General features: G+C 49.3%; 1 protein-coding gene across 2 annotated transcripts in view; it reads left to right on the top strand.

Annotated features, from left to right (window-relative positions):
* The window catches only part of LOC126525680 (uncharacterized), a 228,720-nt gene that overhangs the window by 157,226 nt on the left and 52,734 nt on the right, over positions 1-18,760 (top strand). For both annotated transcript variants that reach the window (XM_050173592.3, XM_050173593.3), the window contains exon 2: positions 6,526-6,729. In XM_050173592.3, coding sequence (XP_050029549.1) covers positions 6,526-6,729 — 204 coding nt within the window. The remainder of the gene's footprint in view (positions 1-6,525; positions 6,730-18,760) is intronic.

Here is an 18,760-nt window from a genome sequence, read left to right as displayed (position 1 = left end):
ACCACGATTTTTTCATGAGGGCCGCCGTAGTAGGCACAGCTGATGAATTTTTACCACCTGTGGATCATTAGCGTACCCCCAACGCACGGTGCGTGGGCGTTTTTGAATTTCGCCCGCCCATCGAAATGCAACCGCTACGGCTGGGATTCGATCCCACGACCTCGCGCTTAGCAGCGCAACACCATAGCCGTTAAGCTATCACGAAGGGTGACGCACATTTTGCATCATGGAACGGAGCAGTAACCAGGTTCTACAGCGCATATCCAGCAGTGCCTTGAGAGCGGGCACCAAGTGTTACCACTTTTCTTGCGTCCTCACTACCAATAAAAGCTTAGAGATTTTGTCAAGCTTGCGCAATGTCGACTCCATGCGAAAACTCCTTGCGGGAAAGTCAGATTTAAAAACATCAACTATTTCACATCTGCCTTACTTGAAAAGCATCTTTCCATACCCGAAAAATATGGCTGGTGTAAAACGCTGTGAAAAATGATGGTGTAAAACGCTGTGAAAAATGATGAAAACTGTGCTACATTACGACATACTGACACATAAAGAAAACACCCAGCCGGCTACCTTGCAAATTCTTTTACTAAAACACTTTCCACGTATTATCAACAGTTGCAGCACACGTCCAATCAGAAAGTGTGTCGGGATTTATGTGACACGTTTCTAAATATCATATATTTCAATCAGAGCTTTTACGTCAGATGCGTTATCTTGGAGAGCACTATTTATGCGTACCGAGCCGAAGCGGGCCGACAAACAGGAAAAAAAAAACGATAAATAGGGAAAAAATACAGTTCAGCGGCGTTGATCGCAATGCAGTCGAAAGTAAAGAATAATGGATGATATGTGACGTTTCGAAATAGGGATGCTTTAATCTAAACGCACGCAGAGATGAAGCAGGTGTTTCGGGGCCGATAAAGCCATCGATTGTTCCTCTCTCGCGGACTGCGCGGAGCCGGCGCTTTTGAGGAGAAAAGCGGCTTTAAATATTGGGCGTGTCATCGTTCGGCGCTGAGTCCTGAAACTCCGTAAACTCGCGAAGTGCTGGGTCTCCTAAAAAAAACTATAGAGTTTCTTACAAAAGCAAATAGAGGGAACTTTAACGATAGTGTCGGTAGTATGGCTGTTGGGCCAGCATGAGAATGACTGGCAGAATACTTTAACAACTTTCGTGCAGTTCAAATACAACCGACTTTTTATCCGAAATCATTCTTTTTTGGTAATCGCTTTCGGGTTAGCATTGAAAAGGATTGAAAACGATGCAAAGCAAGGTACCCATTTGGATACCAAAGTCAGCACGTTGGATATACCAAGGGCACATAAGGATGGCAGCCTTTGCACCTACTAACTCATTGGGTGGATGTTGGTACTTTTACTCAGGATACCATTGCCCAGGATACCATTGCCCAGGGCAACAGATGAGGAGGCATCATGGGGTACCCAACAGATGACGAGGCAGCTCCCCATCTGTTGGGTACCCCATGGTACCCTTACTCAGGGTGCCCTTGCCTAGGGTACACACAGTGAGCACCCTTACACAGGGTACCCGAGGTAGCTCCTTCACGTCGTGACGTCACCGTCATGTTCGGCGCATGGACGTGCGTCGGCTTTGTTCTGGTTTCATTTACGCTTCCCGGTTTTCGTGAGAGAACACGACCGGTCCACATGCGGCGAGGCCGGCCTTTTGTTGATCTACGAACACGATTCATTGCATAGCGGCGAGCTTGCCGCATTGGGAAGGCGTTTCATGCGGCCCTAATTACTCCGGGGACTAGCTGTATCAAACTTCGTTCCAATCATGCCGTGCTATGTTCACTTCCGGCTGATGGGGGACGCGGTACATTTTTTCGTACCGTATTACAAGCATTACGACCGTACAGTTCACTTGTAGTTATTCATTCGCTGCTAAACCTTTTGGATTCGGATAATCACAGACGTCGCATAGAAATTGGGGCAGCACGTGGAATGCAGAGCTGGATAAACAGAACCCCTTATTAACGGTACTGCCTTCATTACGCCGTTTGCGAAACATTTGTTTCGCTCACAGTCGCCATTGTGCAGTGTAGACGGCTCGAACAATTGCGATCTTTCGGGATGAGAGAGCGGTCGTCAGATTAGTTGTAATGCGAAACAAAGAATCATTTTTGGTCCAGGACTGCTTTGCTATCGCAGGGATACTTATTTGCGCCACTGATCCATTCATGCGGGTCACTAATTAGAGCTGCTTCGCCCAAACACGGTAGAGCAAGGGCGCAGCGCCATGGATTTCGCGTGCCGGATCACGGCAACGAATTTCGAAACCTTTTATCGCTTGCATATTTGGCTAAAATGTCCATGCGGCTACTGTTCTCTCGCTGCACTGACGTCATTCTTTCTTTGTTTCGTTCGCTGTGCTGACATCAATGCAAAATGCAAAACGACGTCGATGTTATACAGCCAGAGCCCTGGAAAACGGCGCATTATTCCGGGACGCTTACCTAAATGACCGTCAAGAAAGCTGTGTATTGGGACGCAACGCGGAGGCTTCACAGTCACGTGCAGGCTTCATTCCTATAATTGGTGCACTGCAGGTATCACACAAGCATCGCTATTCTCCGACTATCAATAGACTTCAACATTGTAACACTATGCCCTTACGAAAGCCAAAATAGATATTCTGTAGCGGTTCTATAGATATCTTGTTTTATAATTAAGTAGAATGTCTCTTGAGAATCAATGGAATATCAACACTGATTCTTGCAGAGGTGTCGCAGGTCTGTGAAAGCAACCATTTCGTTTGACCTCGGAGATTGCCGAACTTTATGTACCATGGCACGCGAACTTGGAGGCCATAGTTTTGGCGTATAGTGTGGTCTTGACTTTCACTGACGACAGCGGAACACTTTGTTCGCGGTCTGAGATGTATATAAATGATTGAGGCTAGCTCCACTCCATAACTTTTTTTTTGTTTTGCAGTAGAACTTGTGGTTCGAAATGAACGAACCCAAACACATCTGTTGACGTTGGAACGCGAACAGAACAATATACACACACAAGCGGTGGTCACGAACGCCTGAGAACCCGTCGGTGACGTCCATGGTGGCGTCACTTGGAAACACGAAGCACCTATATATGACCAATACGAGAGACGCAGTTGCCTTTCTTAGAAACAGGGGCATGCCTGGTTGAGAACAGCAGGGCCCTCCGGTGAAACGCGATGGCGTGACTCTGCACAACCGTCGTCCGCTGCGGCGTCTCGCAGGTGTGATCGCCCTGTTGAATCTGCGTGCTCGCTTCGCAGAGCCTGCGCACGCTAATTTAACAATACCTGAATAAAAAGAAGGATAGAGACCAGGCTGCTGCGTTCAAGGCCGCGTTCGTTGTGAAATAGTCCAGCGAAGGTATCTCGCTTCCCTTTCTATCTGGGAAGCAGGCTCCGAAAGGTGGGTAGGAACCCTCCCTGGAAAGCCAGTTGCTGTAATTGCCGCGCAGGTGGGCAGGATTTAGAAGCCCGGCTTGGGATGGACTGGTAGTATGCCTTCGATTTGTTTCCCGTGTTTCAGACGGCTTTGCTGTGTCGGCCTAAATGTAGAAGGTGAGTCCGGGCAATACTTTGCTGGTGCATAAACTCGTACCGTGGCGTTACCCGCCGTGAGACCTCGGTAGAAGCGTCGGGCTCGAACGGCGAGGACCGACACGCCGTGTTAATTGGTGGATGTGCGTCAACGGTAAACGTTGAAAGAAAGAAAGAAAGAAAGAAAGAAAGAAAGAAAGAAAGAAAGAAAGAAAGAAAGAAAGAAAGAAAGAAAGAAAGAGAAAACCCAAGGAAGAAGTGTACTTAGAATTTCGTACGTAGCTAAAAAGGGTACTTAGCAAGAACGCAGAGGCAAAAGACTCAAGTGAATACCAAGAAACAAAAAGGAAATATGCGCATTCGATGTACATGTGGGGTTCTATGCGGAGCAAAGGTGTCGTCAAGTGGGTAATGAAATTCTGTAATACTAAGTGCGATGCATACAACTGCCTGCGTTGTCACCCTATGTAACTTGCAACACTGCGCAACGTTTATGTTTATACAGCGCGCAGGTAAAGGTTTATTACCACGTAATGTTTTTTAACAACACGGTCCCCATGTTGTGCCGAAATGCGAACAGCAGTCCACGCAAATGCACACTGTGAGACGTGACGTCATCGTGCTGGTGATGTCGCGAGGACGGTTTCACACGCGAAATGCAGTGTTAAGGTCGCATATTATTGGCCCATTTCGTTCATACGTCGTCGCGCGAGCTACGCACGAGCTACGCCACGTGATACTCCCGCCAACCGTCTCAAACAGTTACTTGGCATTGGCACGAGGGAAGTGTGTGCCTGGTTGTGGCCTAACGTTTAGAGCATCGCGCTGTTTTGCGGGCAGTCCGATATTCGTTCCCACCACCGGACGCGTCCTAATTCTATCGTTTTGCGTACTCGAGTTATTCGTCGAGACAGCAGCGGGCCCAAGAGGAGCCGTGTTCATCGAAGTACAGGATCATTCGCAAAACAAAGAGTAGTTTTAAAATCGAGCAGCTCAAATGTTTTTCTATTATAAGTCTGCTGCATGCGAGTCGTCCAGTGTAAGTCTCTTTCTATGGCTTTATGGGGTTTTATAAAGTTTTACGTGCCGAAACCACCAACTGATTATGAGGCACGCCATAGTAGGAGACTCCTGAATAATTTTGGACCACCTGGGGTTGGTTAACGTGCATCCAAAGCATGGCATACGAGCGCTTTCACATTTTGACCTCATCGAAATGTGGCCGCCGCCACCGGGATTCGATCCTGTGTTCTCATGCTTAGCACCGCAACACCATAGCCGCTGAGCCCCCATGGCGGGTCAGTGTAAGCCTCTCTGTAGTGGTCTCGTACTGACCTAAGTTTTTCAGACATTAGTTCGCTGAAACTCTCTAAACTACCGAATTGAGCTCTGCGAGTTTAGCGTGTCATCCAGCGTTTTGCTGTCCTTTTTTGTCGCTGTGCGACGAGTATACAGTGTAAAAAGAAATATTGACACCGTTTCGGTCCACCCTTCTCCCAAAACAATATTAGCCATCAATATTGAGTGCACTTCCTTTATTTAATGTTTTACGCTCGCTACTTCCCTGTTAGGTACTCTATGCCACGCAGATACGCTCATGCCGTTCGGTATATTGAGGTGCCGGGATCACAGCGTCACACGAAGGAGATGCGTGCAAGATAGAAGATTATCATTGTTTGAGAACAAGATAAGCACCGAAAGGTGTAGATTTTCTTTAGAGTGTTTATACCGAGAACGTCCAGGGTCGCATTACGGTGGCAATCTAGCTATTCAGTATCCTTATTTTTAAATTCTTCAAGCATGCTCTCGTTTACTCTCGTACCAGTATTTCACAATGAAGGCACACAAACTTCGAAGTTCCTAAAATGGTATGAACAAGTGAATACTTTGATGGATATGGGCCCGCATGCTTTCCGACGCGTCCACGAGGCTTAATTATTATCCATAGGGAGAAACAAGTACCCGCATCATTTCCGCGCGTATGATACGGAGAGCAAATACTATTTCGACAACGCATACAGAACGCTTTAATAAGTGTAGAAGCTCAAAAGAACATCAGCAGCCCTTTTGGAAAGATTACACAGTAATTTCTGGCAATAGGTAGTGATATACGATGATCCGCATTGGGTGTGTGCGTATGTCTGCGTATGTGTGCGTTGTGTCTTAGTGCAGCTGCATATGAGCTCGTGTTTATGCGTTCTGGCGTTCGCGGATGTTTGTTGCTCGTATAAGCTTGTGCGTTCTTTTGTAAAAGTGCGTGGGTGTGGGTGTCCTTGCGTACGCGTGCGTGCGTCTGTGTGGACGTGCGTATGAAAGTTCGTGTGTGTGAGTGTTCGCGCTGTGTTTGTATGTATGTACGTTGTATCAATGCCTCCTTTACTAGATGCCAGCCGCGTTGCTCGCTTTCCCATTGCGGCGGCGGTTCCGTTAGTTGAAGTTAGTTCAGCATAAATTCCGTGAGGCGGCGCTCGTTGACTTTTCAACTTCCGGCGGATGTGGCAGCGGCGGCTGAATGCTCCGCCGGCTTTATATGCGCGGGCGTCTCTTAGCGAGCGTTATCGCGGGCCTCCGAGATGACAACAGATGCCATGGTAATCTCAGAGGCCGCAGCACGTGATCTAGGTTGCAGACGTCCGCCACAAGCGGCGCTCGTTGCCTTTTCGCGGAGGAGAGAAAAGGGAGAGGGCCAGGAACCGAGTTGACGGACAACGCGGCTGGCATCTAGTGAAGGAGGCATTGGTTGTATGTACGCGCATGCTTACGTGTGTATGTGGGTTTGTGTGCGTGTTCGCGTGTTCGCGTGAGAGTGCGTGCTTGTGTGTGCGTGTTCGCGTGTTCACGTGAGAGTGCATGTGCGTGCGTGCGTGTGCATGTGTGTGTGCGTGTGTGTGCGTACTGTTCAATAAAAAGAAAAAAAAATAATCGTTGTGACTCCATTCTTTCCATTGCTCCGTGACGATGCGCAGACGCCAGTTGCGACGCGAGCGCCCCCCAGCGCCGTTGCTTCCTCAAGTGCCGCACCTCGGGCTGTGGTGCCGGCAGCGCGGGAAGCCGCAACCAGGCGCCCGGTCGCCCGGCACGCCCGACCGTTGAGTGTGCAGACAGCAGTAGCGACGACGACGAGGAGGACGATGACGACGATGACGAAGAGTACGACGACGACGAGTACGGTGAGTCGACCCGCATTAATTACGTCGTCAACTGATAAGAGCGCTTCTCAAAGGCAAGTGTCCATCCTGCAAGTATACAGAGACGATGCGCTTCTTGCAAAACAAAGAAGAAAATAAAGAGAAAGCTACGTTCCAGACAACTTTCTTTAAACTGGTTGGGCTTCTAAACTTTAACTGCGTCTCGAATGGCGCGTCCCCATAATAGATTGTGTCCAAATCGCCCCCCCCCTCCCCTCCCCCCCCCCCAGCAACGGCTCCCTTGGAGTAGCCAACACATATCTCGAATCCACTGGTTTTGTGTACTGCAAGAGCAGGAAATATGTCATGACAGTCACGTTTAGGAAACAACCTTAATATTTCATTTTAGACTCAGGTTTTCGAACAACGACGACGGAGGACGCAAGCTACGCCACCTGCAGAGAGTCGATCACGAAGCGACTGGGATCGGGCGAAAATGCAAGGTCCATCGGAATGAATGGCGAAGCTTCGGGTGAAGAGCGGTACAGAGTCAATTGTCCTCGACATCAGGAAGAAACAATGATTGAACAAGAAAAACCATTTTTAATTAAAAATATACACAGTTGAATTTCACTCAACAAAAATGAATTTCCTATTCAGTGCTATTATACGTGTGGCGAGGAAAAAAGAAAGACAACTCTCTGTCACTTTATAATTACCAGTAAATAGCTTCTTTTTAACGGACGTGACTTTCAAAAAGTGCAGCAGTGCTCCTATAGCCGACAGCGTGCATTGCTATAAATTCCATTGGTACCAGTATTTTTCCTTCTTCTATGAACACTTGATCATGCAGTCGACTTAAAGCGGCACTCAATGTCTCTCTGTCATTGTCAAAAAAAGAGGGTGGGGAGGGGGAGGGCGATAGTAGATCAACAGGTATCATATGATCTCGTCGCAATCACAAACACTGCACGACGCACTGTTCATCATGCCGAACAGTGAGCTAGCGCATCTGTAGCGATAACGTAGGTGGCGTTGCCTATAAGCAGATTACTCATGTATGTGTACCCTCCCAATCCGCACGAGCGCCGGTGTACAAGGTGAGTGCCATCCTCCTCTCTCGCAGCCGCTACAGAGGAAGCGGGTGGAGGGAGAAGAGGAAGACAGTTATTCATTAACCTTTCCCATACACCATCTAAATGTTCAGAGGCCCCAGAGCTAACACAAGTGCGTCTCAAAGTGCTAGTTCGGCGGCGAATGCGTCCCCGCAACTCGGTTGCGAGAGGGCACGCGTCCTTTGCGTCGGTGCCTTTGTGCTGAAAGTGCGAGCAACAACCACCAACAGGAAACCACGAAACGGGCAAAGAAATCTATTCACTTTATAAAAAGGAACATGACATATAAGGCATGAATTGCGCTATTGGTAACCAAGACCCCTTTTCTTCTTTCTAGTCCTCCTTTTTTTTAGCCACTCAGTAGGAAAGTAAACCGAACGGTCGTTTCATTGACTTCATTGCCTTCCTCATCCTTACCCCTCCCCCTCCCCCCTCTCTTTCAGCAATAATGCTCAGTTTCAGCAGATGTGTTGCTTCTCCGCATAAACATCACAATTGCGGTGGTGCACGCTTTACAGGACACACATTTATTGCGATTAGCATTCTTCGGGAACTTCCAGTTCGGGTCATGTGCCTACGTATCTATGTGTCTATGCGTGTTGTGTGTATGTGTGTATGTATTTCCCACCGACTTCGGCCACCTTTGTTAAATCGTTAACGCATCCAACCACTGTGCTGAGGAAAGGAGTTCGAAAACCAACCGTCGGACCAATTTGGGTCATCGGGTACGGGCGCTCTTCAACGTACCTTGTTGACGGCAACTAGGGTCGCAGAGTACGTGCCATTGGGCAATGCCCCACTTTTAACGAACCTCTGTGGTGCCAGCTTTGGTCACATGCTATGTGTCGCTTCTCACTTTAATTATCGCATCAGACATATCGCGGGCAATTACGCTCAAATCGTAAGACAGATTGCTAATCGCATTAAGGTTGTCAAACATCTTGAAAGGATGCATGTACGACCTGTTTTCTCTACCCTTTTTTTTACCACGTCTGAAATCGCCCCTTGCTCCGCCTTCTATATGGTCTGCGCTGCCTGGGAGTCGAGAAGTGGCAGATTTTTGAGCCAATTATTTCAATAGTTATATTTAATAAATTAGGAGGTTTTACGTGCCAAAATCAAGATGTGATTACGAGACACGCGTTAGTGGGGCATTGCAAATTGAGGCGCACCATCTAGGGCTCTTTACCTGGCACTTGAATTTAAGTACACGAGTGTTTTTGCATTTCGACCCAATCGAAATGCGGCCGCTGCAATCGGGGTGGAAGTTGTGCACTCGACCGTAGGCTGCGCAACACCATAGTCACTAAAGTAGTGGGCCGGCTATTGCAATGTAGCGAATAGATGAGCCATCTAACTGAGTGGGACATAACCATTTAGTTGAAGAAAGAGAAATAGAGAGAAGAATAAATGGAGGGCGATGAGGTTTGCTTTTGTTTAATTTTTGCGAGGGAATTGCAGATTAGGTTTCGAAGAAAATGACATACGATGTAGAGTTATGTAATGTCCTTCATCAGTGCTCACTTAGAGAAATTGTGCTGGTTCGGGCCACATATCCCTTCGGGCGAAATTTCTAATTATAACGGCCCTTTACAGGTGGAATATTGAATTCAGACAAGCGCAGCCGTCACCAGACTCGGTTCGAACAATAAAGGCACATCTCTAGCAACTTGATAGCTTAACTCAGAAACTCCATACGTAAGGATTAAACATTCAATATTTTGGAAGCAAGATGCACTAGGCTAGCAAGCACATTCAAGGAACTATAAACCTTTAAAACCATCCACTGGAGAAGCAATAAAGACGTTTGAGGTGTGCTCGGGTTAAGTATGACGTTGGCTGTACAGCGGGCACTCGCCGCTACGGTTTTCTCCACGCAAGTTCATATGGCGTATTAAAGTTTCGTCAGGGAAGCCATTTTGCTGCTCCTGATCACAGTTACCCCTGTGCGGCTGGAGACAAGCTGTTCGAGATAAAGCACAGCTTTCCTCCTGGCTGGATGTAAAACAAAATGGTGGCCTAGATGACGTCACCGCCTACCCGCTATTGCTTCACAACACTTCGCAGATTCCTCTGCACTGCGCGGTATTAGCGGCGACATATTTCGCAAGGAAGTCCCCTCTCGTCACAGCCTCGCAATTCAGTCCGCGTAACACGCCGCGTGGTCGACGCCGGTCGACGACGCCAACTCCGAACTAAAATCTGACGCACCCTTTTTTTTATTACGAGAGCCAGCAGTCACAGCCCGACGTCGTAGGTCTAACGGCATCCAAACTAGAACGGGAAAAGAGCCCAGAACGCATTGCCTCAATCTTTCCCGCTTACAGACTAAGAAAACGTCGCGATCCCCCCCCCCCTCCCCCCTCCCCCTACCCGGGCAGACATAAATCCTCTGCCCGGTCTGACGAGCCTGACACCGACCTTGCGGGAGGCGTTGCCGCCCTACCACGCATCGCCAATGCCTCTATGGCTCTCAATCATTGATCTATACGCGCTCGCTGGATATATGGCTGTTTGCGTGGTGACAAACGCGCCGTGATGGCTCTCTACATAACCTCGCACCGGCCGTAACTTGTTTTCGTTGCCTGTTTGGTTTGCGGCTTATTTCAGATGACCGGGGGGGGGGGGGGGGGGGGCGGGTGAAACAGAAGAGAAATAGTACAGGTGCTTAAGGGTCTGAAAGAAGGCAAATAAATAAATAAATAAATAATTAAATAAATAAATTTTAAGGTGACCGCCCACCATAAGTTACGCGAATGTGTCACAGTGTTCAACTTGTAAAGTGCGAAGCAAGAGCTGCACATAAGTAAAGCCTTGCTCGTAAATTCCCGGACCACAGCGTGCGCGAACGCGTTGACTTCCGGACGGCTAGCGGGACTCCGGAATTAATTATGACACTCGTGAGGCTGTGGCGGGTGAAGAACGGTGGTGTCTTTTTCTTTTCGTTCACAACAATAGTGCTATTAAAAATTGAATACGAGACCTCCCCTCACGTCTTGTATCAGTAGGCGGAACTGAGCTGCTGGCTACGGGAAATTATTAAGATACCTGTATAAACTAAAAAAAATAATAAAGACAGAAAGGATGTAATTATTATTGTTTTGTTTTATTTTTATCTGTTTACTTACTTGCAGGGCATAAAGCATTACACAAAGGGGTAGGAAAAGGTATACTACGCATACAGACAATTATGTCATGTCGCATTATACATCATGCGTCACATCACATATCCTGTATCATATATTATAGTACATACATACATACATACATACATACATACATACATACATACATACATACATACATACATACATACATACATACAAACCGTTCGATCAAATTTAGACTTAGATTATATATCACTACCGTTCACGTATGGAAAAGCAGAAATGCTAACCTGATGTTGTTTTGGTTGGTTACGTGGGGAAGGATGGGAAGGAAGCAGGAACAATCTAAATCGCGCACACGATACCGCAGTACCTGGCGACATCTTTAATGTCTATCACGAAGGCTTGTAGACCTCAGGAACTTGAGCAACGCATATCCAGGGTGATAATTTTCATTTCTTTTTCCCGGAATGTTTAAATATCACCTTTTGCAGATACCGTAATTGTTGTCCCTCAGCTGGATCATTCGAACGGGCGGACATTATTAGCAACAAGAAATCGAAACACATATTCAACTAATTAACGAGAATGCACCAACTAACGTCTTAATTGCGCTAGGGCACGTACTGCAATTCAAGAACTGTAGGCGGTGAGCTCGCACGAGTTTATTTGGGAGCGCTAGTCAATCACGTTCCGATAGTAGACGAGTGTTTCGCTCTATATCTAGCAAAGTGCAGATCCCCTTATTTCCGTTTTTTCCTTTTTCCACAAGCGTCTTCGACCTTGCATTCCGCTTTCCCCTACCCATGCACGGTAGCATGTAGCGGTTGTGAGCACGCCGGCAAAAAATATGTGCCTTCCAATACAGAAGCTCTCTCTCTCTTTCTCTCTCTCTCTCTCCCTGGAGCCGCTCGACACTATAGCGTTGTTAGAGACAGGTAACGTGTGCGAGTGATGCGAATCGACCCATATTGCACCGCTTGTGTCTGGGAATCCAATTCACCAACTCCTCTACGTTCAAACTCATTCTCGGAATGTGTCAACCCGCTGACGTGTAACTGTAGGTCTGAATTTTGGTATTTTGCGTGACAAAACCACGATATGATTATGAGGCACATCGTAGTGTTGGACTCCCGATTATATTGGGTACTCGGGGCTCCTTTTAACGTGAACCCAATGCACTGTACACGAGTGTCATGTTGCGTCTTGCCCTCACCAAAATGTTACCGGCGCGGCTGGTATTTGATCCCGTGCTCTCAGGCTTAGCAGCGCAACGCGGTGGCCACTACGCCACCACGGCGGGTAACTGCGTGTTTCTGTAGGCCGAAGTTGTGTTGTTAGTGAAATTGCGTGCACTTTGATATTTCTGTTCAGTTCTTTGTGCGTTTTCGTCTTGGTAGTGTTGCGCCGTCATCGTGAATCACAATGTTGTTATCGTTATTTCTTGCGATGAACTTTTGTCAAACGCACCAACTCCTATGCCTTGCTCATCGGCACGGTCCACAGCGGCACGTTCGACTCGTGAAGCCGTGACAAGAATAAAGAATACAAAATGAAAAGAAAAGAAAGAAAGTAGCATAAACACGTTCTGCGCAGCAGTCACAGCTTCAAGCACACAAACTACGTTCATGCAATACCACTTTTGTACATAAAATGCACGGAATACCAGAATTGTTATATGGTCATGAATGAAAAAAATAAACGGAAAACACGTACGCACGACATAATTTATAAGCCAAGGTATGTAGTCTACTTGCATCCTGTACTTGGGCCGGTGTTCTCAGCCTAAATAAAAAATATAGTTCAATGGAAGCGCAGCGCTCGCCCAGTCTACTTTTTTTTCCTCTGCGGATTTATCTTTGTGCACTCTAACACATTCACTCTAGACCTGAACCGAATTGTCTGCAGTTTCTTTTACTGGTTATGTTTAGGTTAGTGGGCTTTTCTGTCGATCTCCATCAGTTTGCGTTAAGGGATAGGGAATCCATTAGAGATGCAGCTCGAGCAGACGACATTTCATTCGAGTTCGGGATGAAGAAACGAAGTTGCGCAAAGTCAAGCAAGCAGTGCCTATGTTGCCTATGTAATAGACAACAAGTGCTCCCTTGTGTAATAGACTGGGAGTGAAGGATTGGCGAGACACACTGGATGGCAACATAAATTTATACAGAGGGATGACATTGCGAAAGTCGCAGCCAGAAGTCTGGCTCGGCTAAAGAACGACTGGGACACTAAAAGCTCTGCGAGCGATGTACTCGACATTTAGTCTGCTCGAACTAGGCCGACGATGATCGTTATTATGACAACGACGTCGATTTTGTCTTTGCATCCGTGTTCTGTAGGCAGTGCAGTAGCAGCATTCGCATATGTCGTCTCTGACGAGTGCATTAGTGCCAGGCTTATTGTACTCGTCTCCTATGTCCTGTCTGCGATGAATCGGTCACATGTCTTTTGTGCAGAGTAACTAGTTGGACTTGTTGGTTGAACATAGTGAGAGACTACAGCGCGATAAGCGACGGAGACAAAGGAGGTGCCTGTACACTTTGTGCGCGTCCTTTGACTCCATCGGTTCTCACGCTGTACCCTTCCACTATGTCTTTTGCGCATCTTTGCACGTTTTCTCAAGGAGCGGCTGGTACTGTGTACCGCTTTAGAGACGCTGGACAGTCGTACGCTGCTAGAGTGGAAAGTATTTTGGACGGTGGTCGCAGAGGACGTTGCAACGCACGTGAGTGCCAAAGGCAGCCACCAGAGCACCCGTTGGCTTCGTTCCGCCTACGTGAACGTGAGGTGGACCGCGATGAGTGACGTGTTGCATCTCCCGATTTCGTGCGCCGATTTCCGTTCTGATACTAATCTTTCTGCCTTCTCTCTTTTCATCATCATCATCATCATCATCATCATCATCATCATCATCTTTCTTCCTTTGCCACATGGCAGAGCAAACAACCGAACTTCTTCCTTCCGGGTAATTTCCGTGCCTTTGATTTTCACACACACACACACACACACACACACACACACACACACACACACACACACACACACACACACACACACACACACACACACACACACACACACACACACACACACACACACACACACACACACACACACACACACACACACACACACACACACACACACACACACACACACACACACACACACACACACACACACACACACACACACACACACACACACACACACACACACACACACACACACACACACACACACACACACACACACACACACACACACACACACACACACACACACACACACACACACACACACACACACACACACACACACACACACACACACACACACACACACACACACACACACACACACACACACACACACACACACACACACACACACACACACACACACACACACACACACACACACACACACACACACACACACACACACACACACACACACACACACACACACACACACACACACACACACACACACACACACACACACACACACACACACACACACACACACACACACACACACACACACACACACACACACACACACACACACACACACACACACACACACACACACACACACACACACACACACACACACACACACACACACACACACACACACACACACACACACACACACATATATATATATATATATATACATATTGACACGTGTACTTATCTTTATCGGGCGACCACGTTTCGCCGCTTAACAACTGTAATCGCACAGCGACGGACGCGCCTGCATGTATCCGACGTTTCTGGAAAGTTATCGATGATTCTACCCGGCTGTCTGTTGTCGCCGAACCTTATGTTATCTGATTTCATCGCCTGACGCGAATGGCGTAGAACATTGTGGAATACGCGCGGGTCCCAGCGATTAGCCTGGAACATTCGACGACTGCTGTATAAAAGCCGACGCGCTTGCCCCGCTGAGCAGATTTTCGACGATCGCCGAGCGTGTTCGCCGCTATCGTTGCGCTATAAGTGTAGCCTGTTTTGTGGGCACAGGTTCGCCCAATAAAAGTTAGTTTTCTTGTTCACAGTATTGCTACTGTGTTCTTTCTTCAACGTCACCACCACGTGACATCTGGTGGAGGTGCTTGTGCGTTCATGTACCGAACGCCCCCGCAAAGCCGCGATCCAAGCCCGAAGCCCGAGGACAAAACCGACACCGCCCAAGACCAGCGTGCTAGCCGCAGACTGCAAGGCCTGCCCCCAGAGCACGGACTTCTACCTGAGGCGACAAAGAAGATCGTGGTCAAGACAACCTCAATGGCTGCCCCAGCGTCCCCCGTTATCCTACAACAACCCCGGGACCCACCGACCTTCCATGGAGCAGCGACTGAAGACCCGGAATCTTGGCTGGAGACCTACGAGCGAATCGCGACATTCAACAACTGGGACTCCGACGACAAGCTGCGGCATGTCTACTTCGCCTTAGAAGACGCCGCCAGAACGTGGTTTGAGAACAGGGAGTCGACCTTGACTACGTGGGACCTGTTCCGTAGCGGCTTCCTGTGCACCTTTACAAGTGTCGTGCGCAAGGAAAGGGCCGAAGCTATGCTGGACGCCCGAGTGCAGCTACCAAACGAGAACGTTGCCATCTTTACGGAAGAAATGACCCGTCTGTTCCGCCACGCCGACCCGGATATGGCCGAGGAAAAGAAAGTTCGCCTACTCATGCGTGGTGTGAAGGAGGAACTTTTCGCCGGGATGGTAAGAAGCCCACCGAAGACCGTCGAAGAGTTTCTTAGTGAGGCGACGAACATCGAGAAGACACTCGAAATGCGGAACCGGCAATTCAACCGCCGTACAAGCTCTACCCCCTACGCAGGAATTCAATCACTGGCCACGGACGATCTGCGCGAGACCATCAGGGCCATTGTGCGCGAAGAACTGCGCAAGGTCTTGCCTTCGTCGCAGCCTCAAGTGGCTTCGATCGCCGACATCGTAAAAGAAGAGGTGCACCGATCGCTTGGAGTTCCTGAGGTGCAACCAGAACCACCGCAGCCTCAGCCGCAAGCGATGAGCTACGCCGCCGTCGCCCGCCGTCAAGGTCCCTTTCCACTACCGCGCCAGGGCCCCGTAACGCCGCAATTCCGTCGACCACCACCGCCGCCGCCAGCATGCCCACCCGTCACCCAGCGCAGCTACCCGAGGAAGACTGACGTTTGGCGCGCTCCTGACCACCGCCCGCTCTGCTACCACTGCGGAGAGGCAGGTCACGTCTACCGACGATGCCCATACCGAGAGATGGGACTGCGAGGTTTCGCCGTTAACGCACCGCGTCCACAGCTTGGAGAGCGCCCACGTGACATCGCCGACTACCTCGCCGCTACTCAATGGAGCTCTCGACGACCGTCGCGTTCGCCATCACCAGGCCGCTACCTGTCGCCGCAGCGCCGACCATACAGTGGCCCAGCCCGGGGCCGGTCAGCGAGCCCATATCCGGAAAACTAAAAGCAGCAACCGAGGGAGGTGCGGTTGCTGTTCGTCGAACTGACGAAGATCCTCCGCCGCCGACGAAAGCGCCGAAGAAACCATCTCGACGACATAATGACGACGCGCCGCCGTCCCGAGGAAGTCAGGAAGCCAAGACTGCACCGACGAAAGACGACTTCACGACGCGACGTACTAGCTTCAATTCAACACGACGCAGCCGTGATCCGACGCCAAGACCCAACTGCAACGCAAGACAAAGAACCACCGACCTCGACGTGCTTCTAGACGGCCACGCAGTCACCGCCTTAATCGACACAGGCGCCGATTACTCAGTCATGAGTGGACACATCGCCGTCCAGATGAAGAAGGTTAAGACTGCATGGGAAGGCCCTCAAATTCGGACCGCTGGAGGACACCTGATTACGCCGACAGGAATGTGCACGGCAAGAATTACCATTCACGACCGGACTTACCCTGTCACCTTCGTTATCCTCCAACAGTGTTCACGAGACGTCATTCTCGGTATGGACTTCCTGGACCAACACGGCGCGATCATCAACCTGAAGTCGAAGTCAATAACGCTGTCGGAAGATAAAGCGATACCGCCGGAGAGCCCTCGTAGTCACCACGCCTTGAATGTGCTCGAAGACCAAGTGAGCATCCCGCCCCGCTCCAGCATTGTTATTTCGGTCGGCACCGAAATACCCGCTGACGTAGAAGGCGTCATCGAAGGCGACCAACGTCTACTGCTAGACCGTGAAATTTGCGTCGCAAGAGGGATCGCTCGACTGCATGGAGGGAAAACTGAAGTGTTGCTGACAAACTTCAGCCAGGAGTTCAAGCACCTCAACAAGGGCACGACGATCGCGTACATCGAGGAAATTCTGGAAACAAGTAATGCGTTTGTCCTCTCGGATTCCGCCGCATCTACCCCGACGACCATGGTTCCCGAACCAGACTACGACATTAATCCAAGTCTCCCAGTGATTAAGCAACAGCAGCTCAGAAGTCTGCTCCGACGATACAAAAGCTGCTTTTCGACGACATCGAGGATTCGACAAACACCAGTCGCCAAGCATCGCATAATCACCGAGGAGTACGCTCGACCACTCCGCCAAAGCCCTTACCGAGTTTCGCCGCGAGAACGCGAAGCTATAAGAGAACAAGTCGACGAAATGCTGCGCGACGACATCATCCAGCCGTCGAAAAGCCCATGGGCATCCCCTGTTGTCCTGGTGAAGAAAAAGGACGGAACCCTACGTTTCTGCGTCGATTATCGTCGTCTGAACAAGATCACGAAGAAGGACGTATACCCCCTTCCACGGATAGACGACGCATTGGATCGGCTCTGCAACGCTAAGTACTTCTCCTCGATGGACCTCAAGTCTGGCTATTGGCAAATAGAAGTCGACGAAAGAGATCGCGAAAAGACCGCCTTCATCACCCCAGACGGCCTCTACGAGTTCAAGGTTATGCCATTTGGACTGTGCTCGGCGCCTGCAACGTTCCAGCGCGTGATGGACACGGTTTTAGCGGGATTGAAATGGCAGACCTGTCTCGTTTACTTGGATGACGTCGTTGTATTCGCCGGAAATTTCGACGATCACCTTAGGCGGCTTGCCACAGTACTAGAGGCCATCAAGTCATCAGGGCTCACTCTGAAGCCAGAAAAATGCCGCTTCGCTTACGACGAGCTTCTGTTCCTAGGCCACGTCATCAGTAAATCCGGAGTACGCCCCGACCCCCAGAAAACAGCTGCCATCGCAAAGTTCCCGCAGCCCACCGACAAGAAGGCAGTGCGCAGATTCCTTGGCATGTGTGCCTACTACAGGCGCTTTGTCAAGGACTTTTCACGCATCGCCGAGCCGTTGACACGTCTAACTAAATGTGATGTTGAGTTCAAGTGGGAAACGCCGCAGGCCGACGCATTTGAAGAACTCAAACGACGCATGCAGTCGCCGCCGGTACTTGCGCACTTCGACGAGTACGCCGATACAGAAATCCATACTGACGCCAGTAGCCTAGGCCTCGGTGCCGTTCTAGTCCAGAGGAGAAACGGAGTCGAACAGGTGATAGCTTACGCTAGCCGGTCGCTGTCAAAAGCGGAAGGCAACTATTCTACAACCGAAAAGGAATGCCTCGCCATCGTTTGGGCTACAGCTAAATTTCGCCCTTATCTTTATGGCAGGCCATTCAAAGTCGTCAGTGACCATCACGCGTTGTGTTGGCTAGCGAGTATAAAGGATCCTTCAGGACGACTGGCACGGTGGAGCCTCAGACTACAAGAATACATCACTGTAACCTACAAGTCAGGACGAAAACACTCCGATGCCGATTGCCTATCACGCGCCCCCATTGACCCGCCGCCGCAAGATGACGA

The sequence above is a fragment of the Dermacentor andersoni genome, chromosome 8, assembly GCF_023375885.2.
Source record: "Dermacentor andersoni chromosome 8, qqDerAnde1_hic_scaffold, whole genome shotgun sequence".
In the NCBI taxonomy this organism is placed as follows: Eukaryota; Metazoa; Arthropoda; class Arachnida; order Ixodida; family Ixodidae; genus Dermacentor; species Dermacentor andersoni.
The sequence above is the reverse complement of the archived record's forward strand: the minus strand, read 5'-3'. Positions and strand labels throughout refer to the sequence as shown.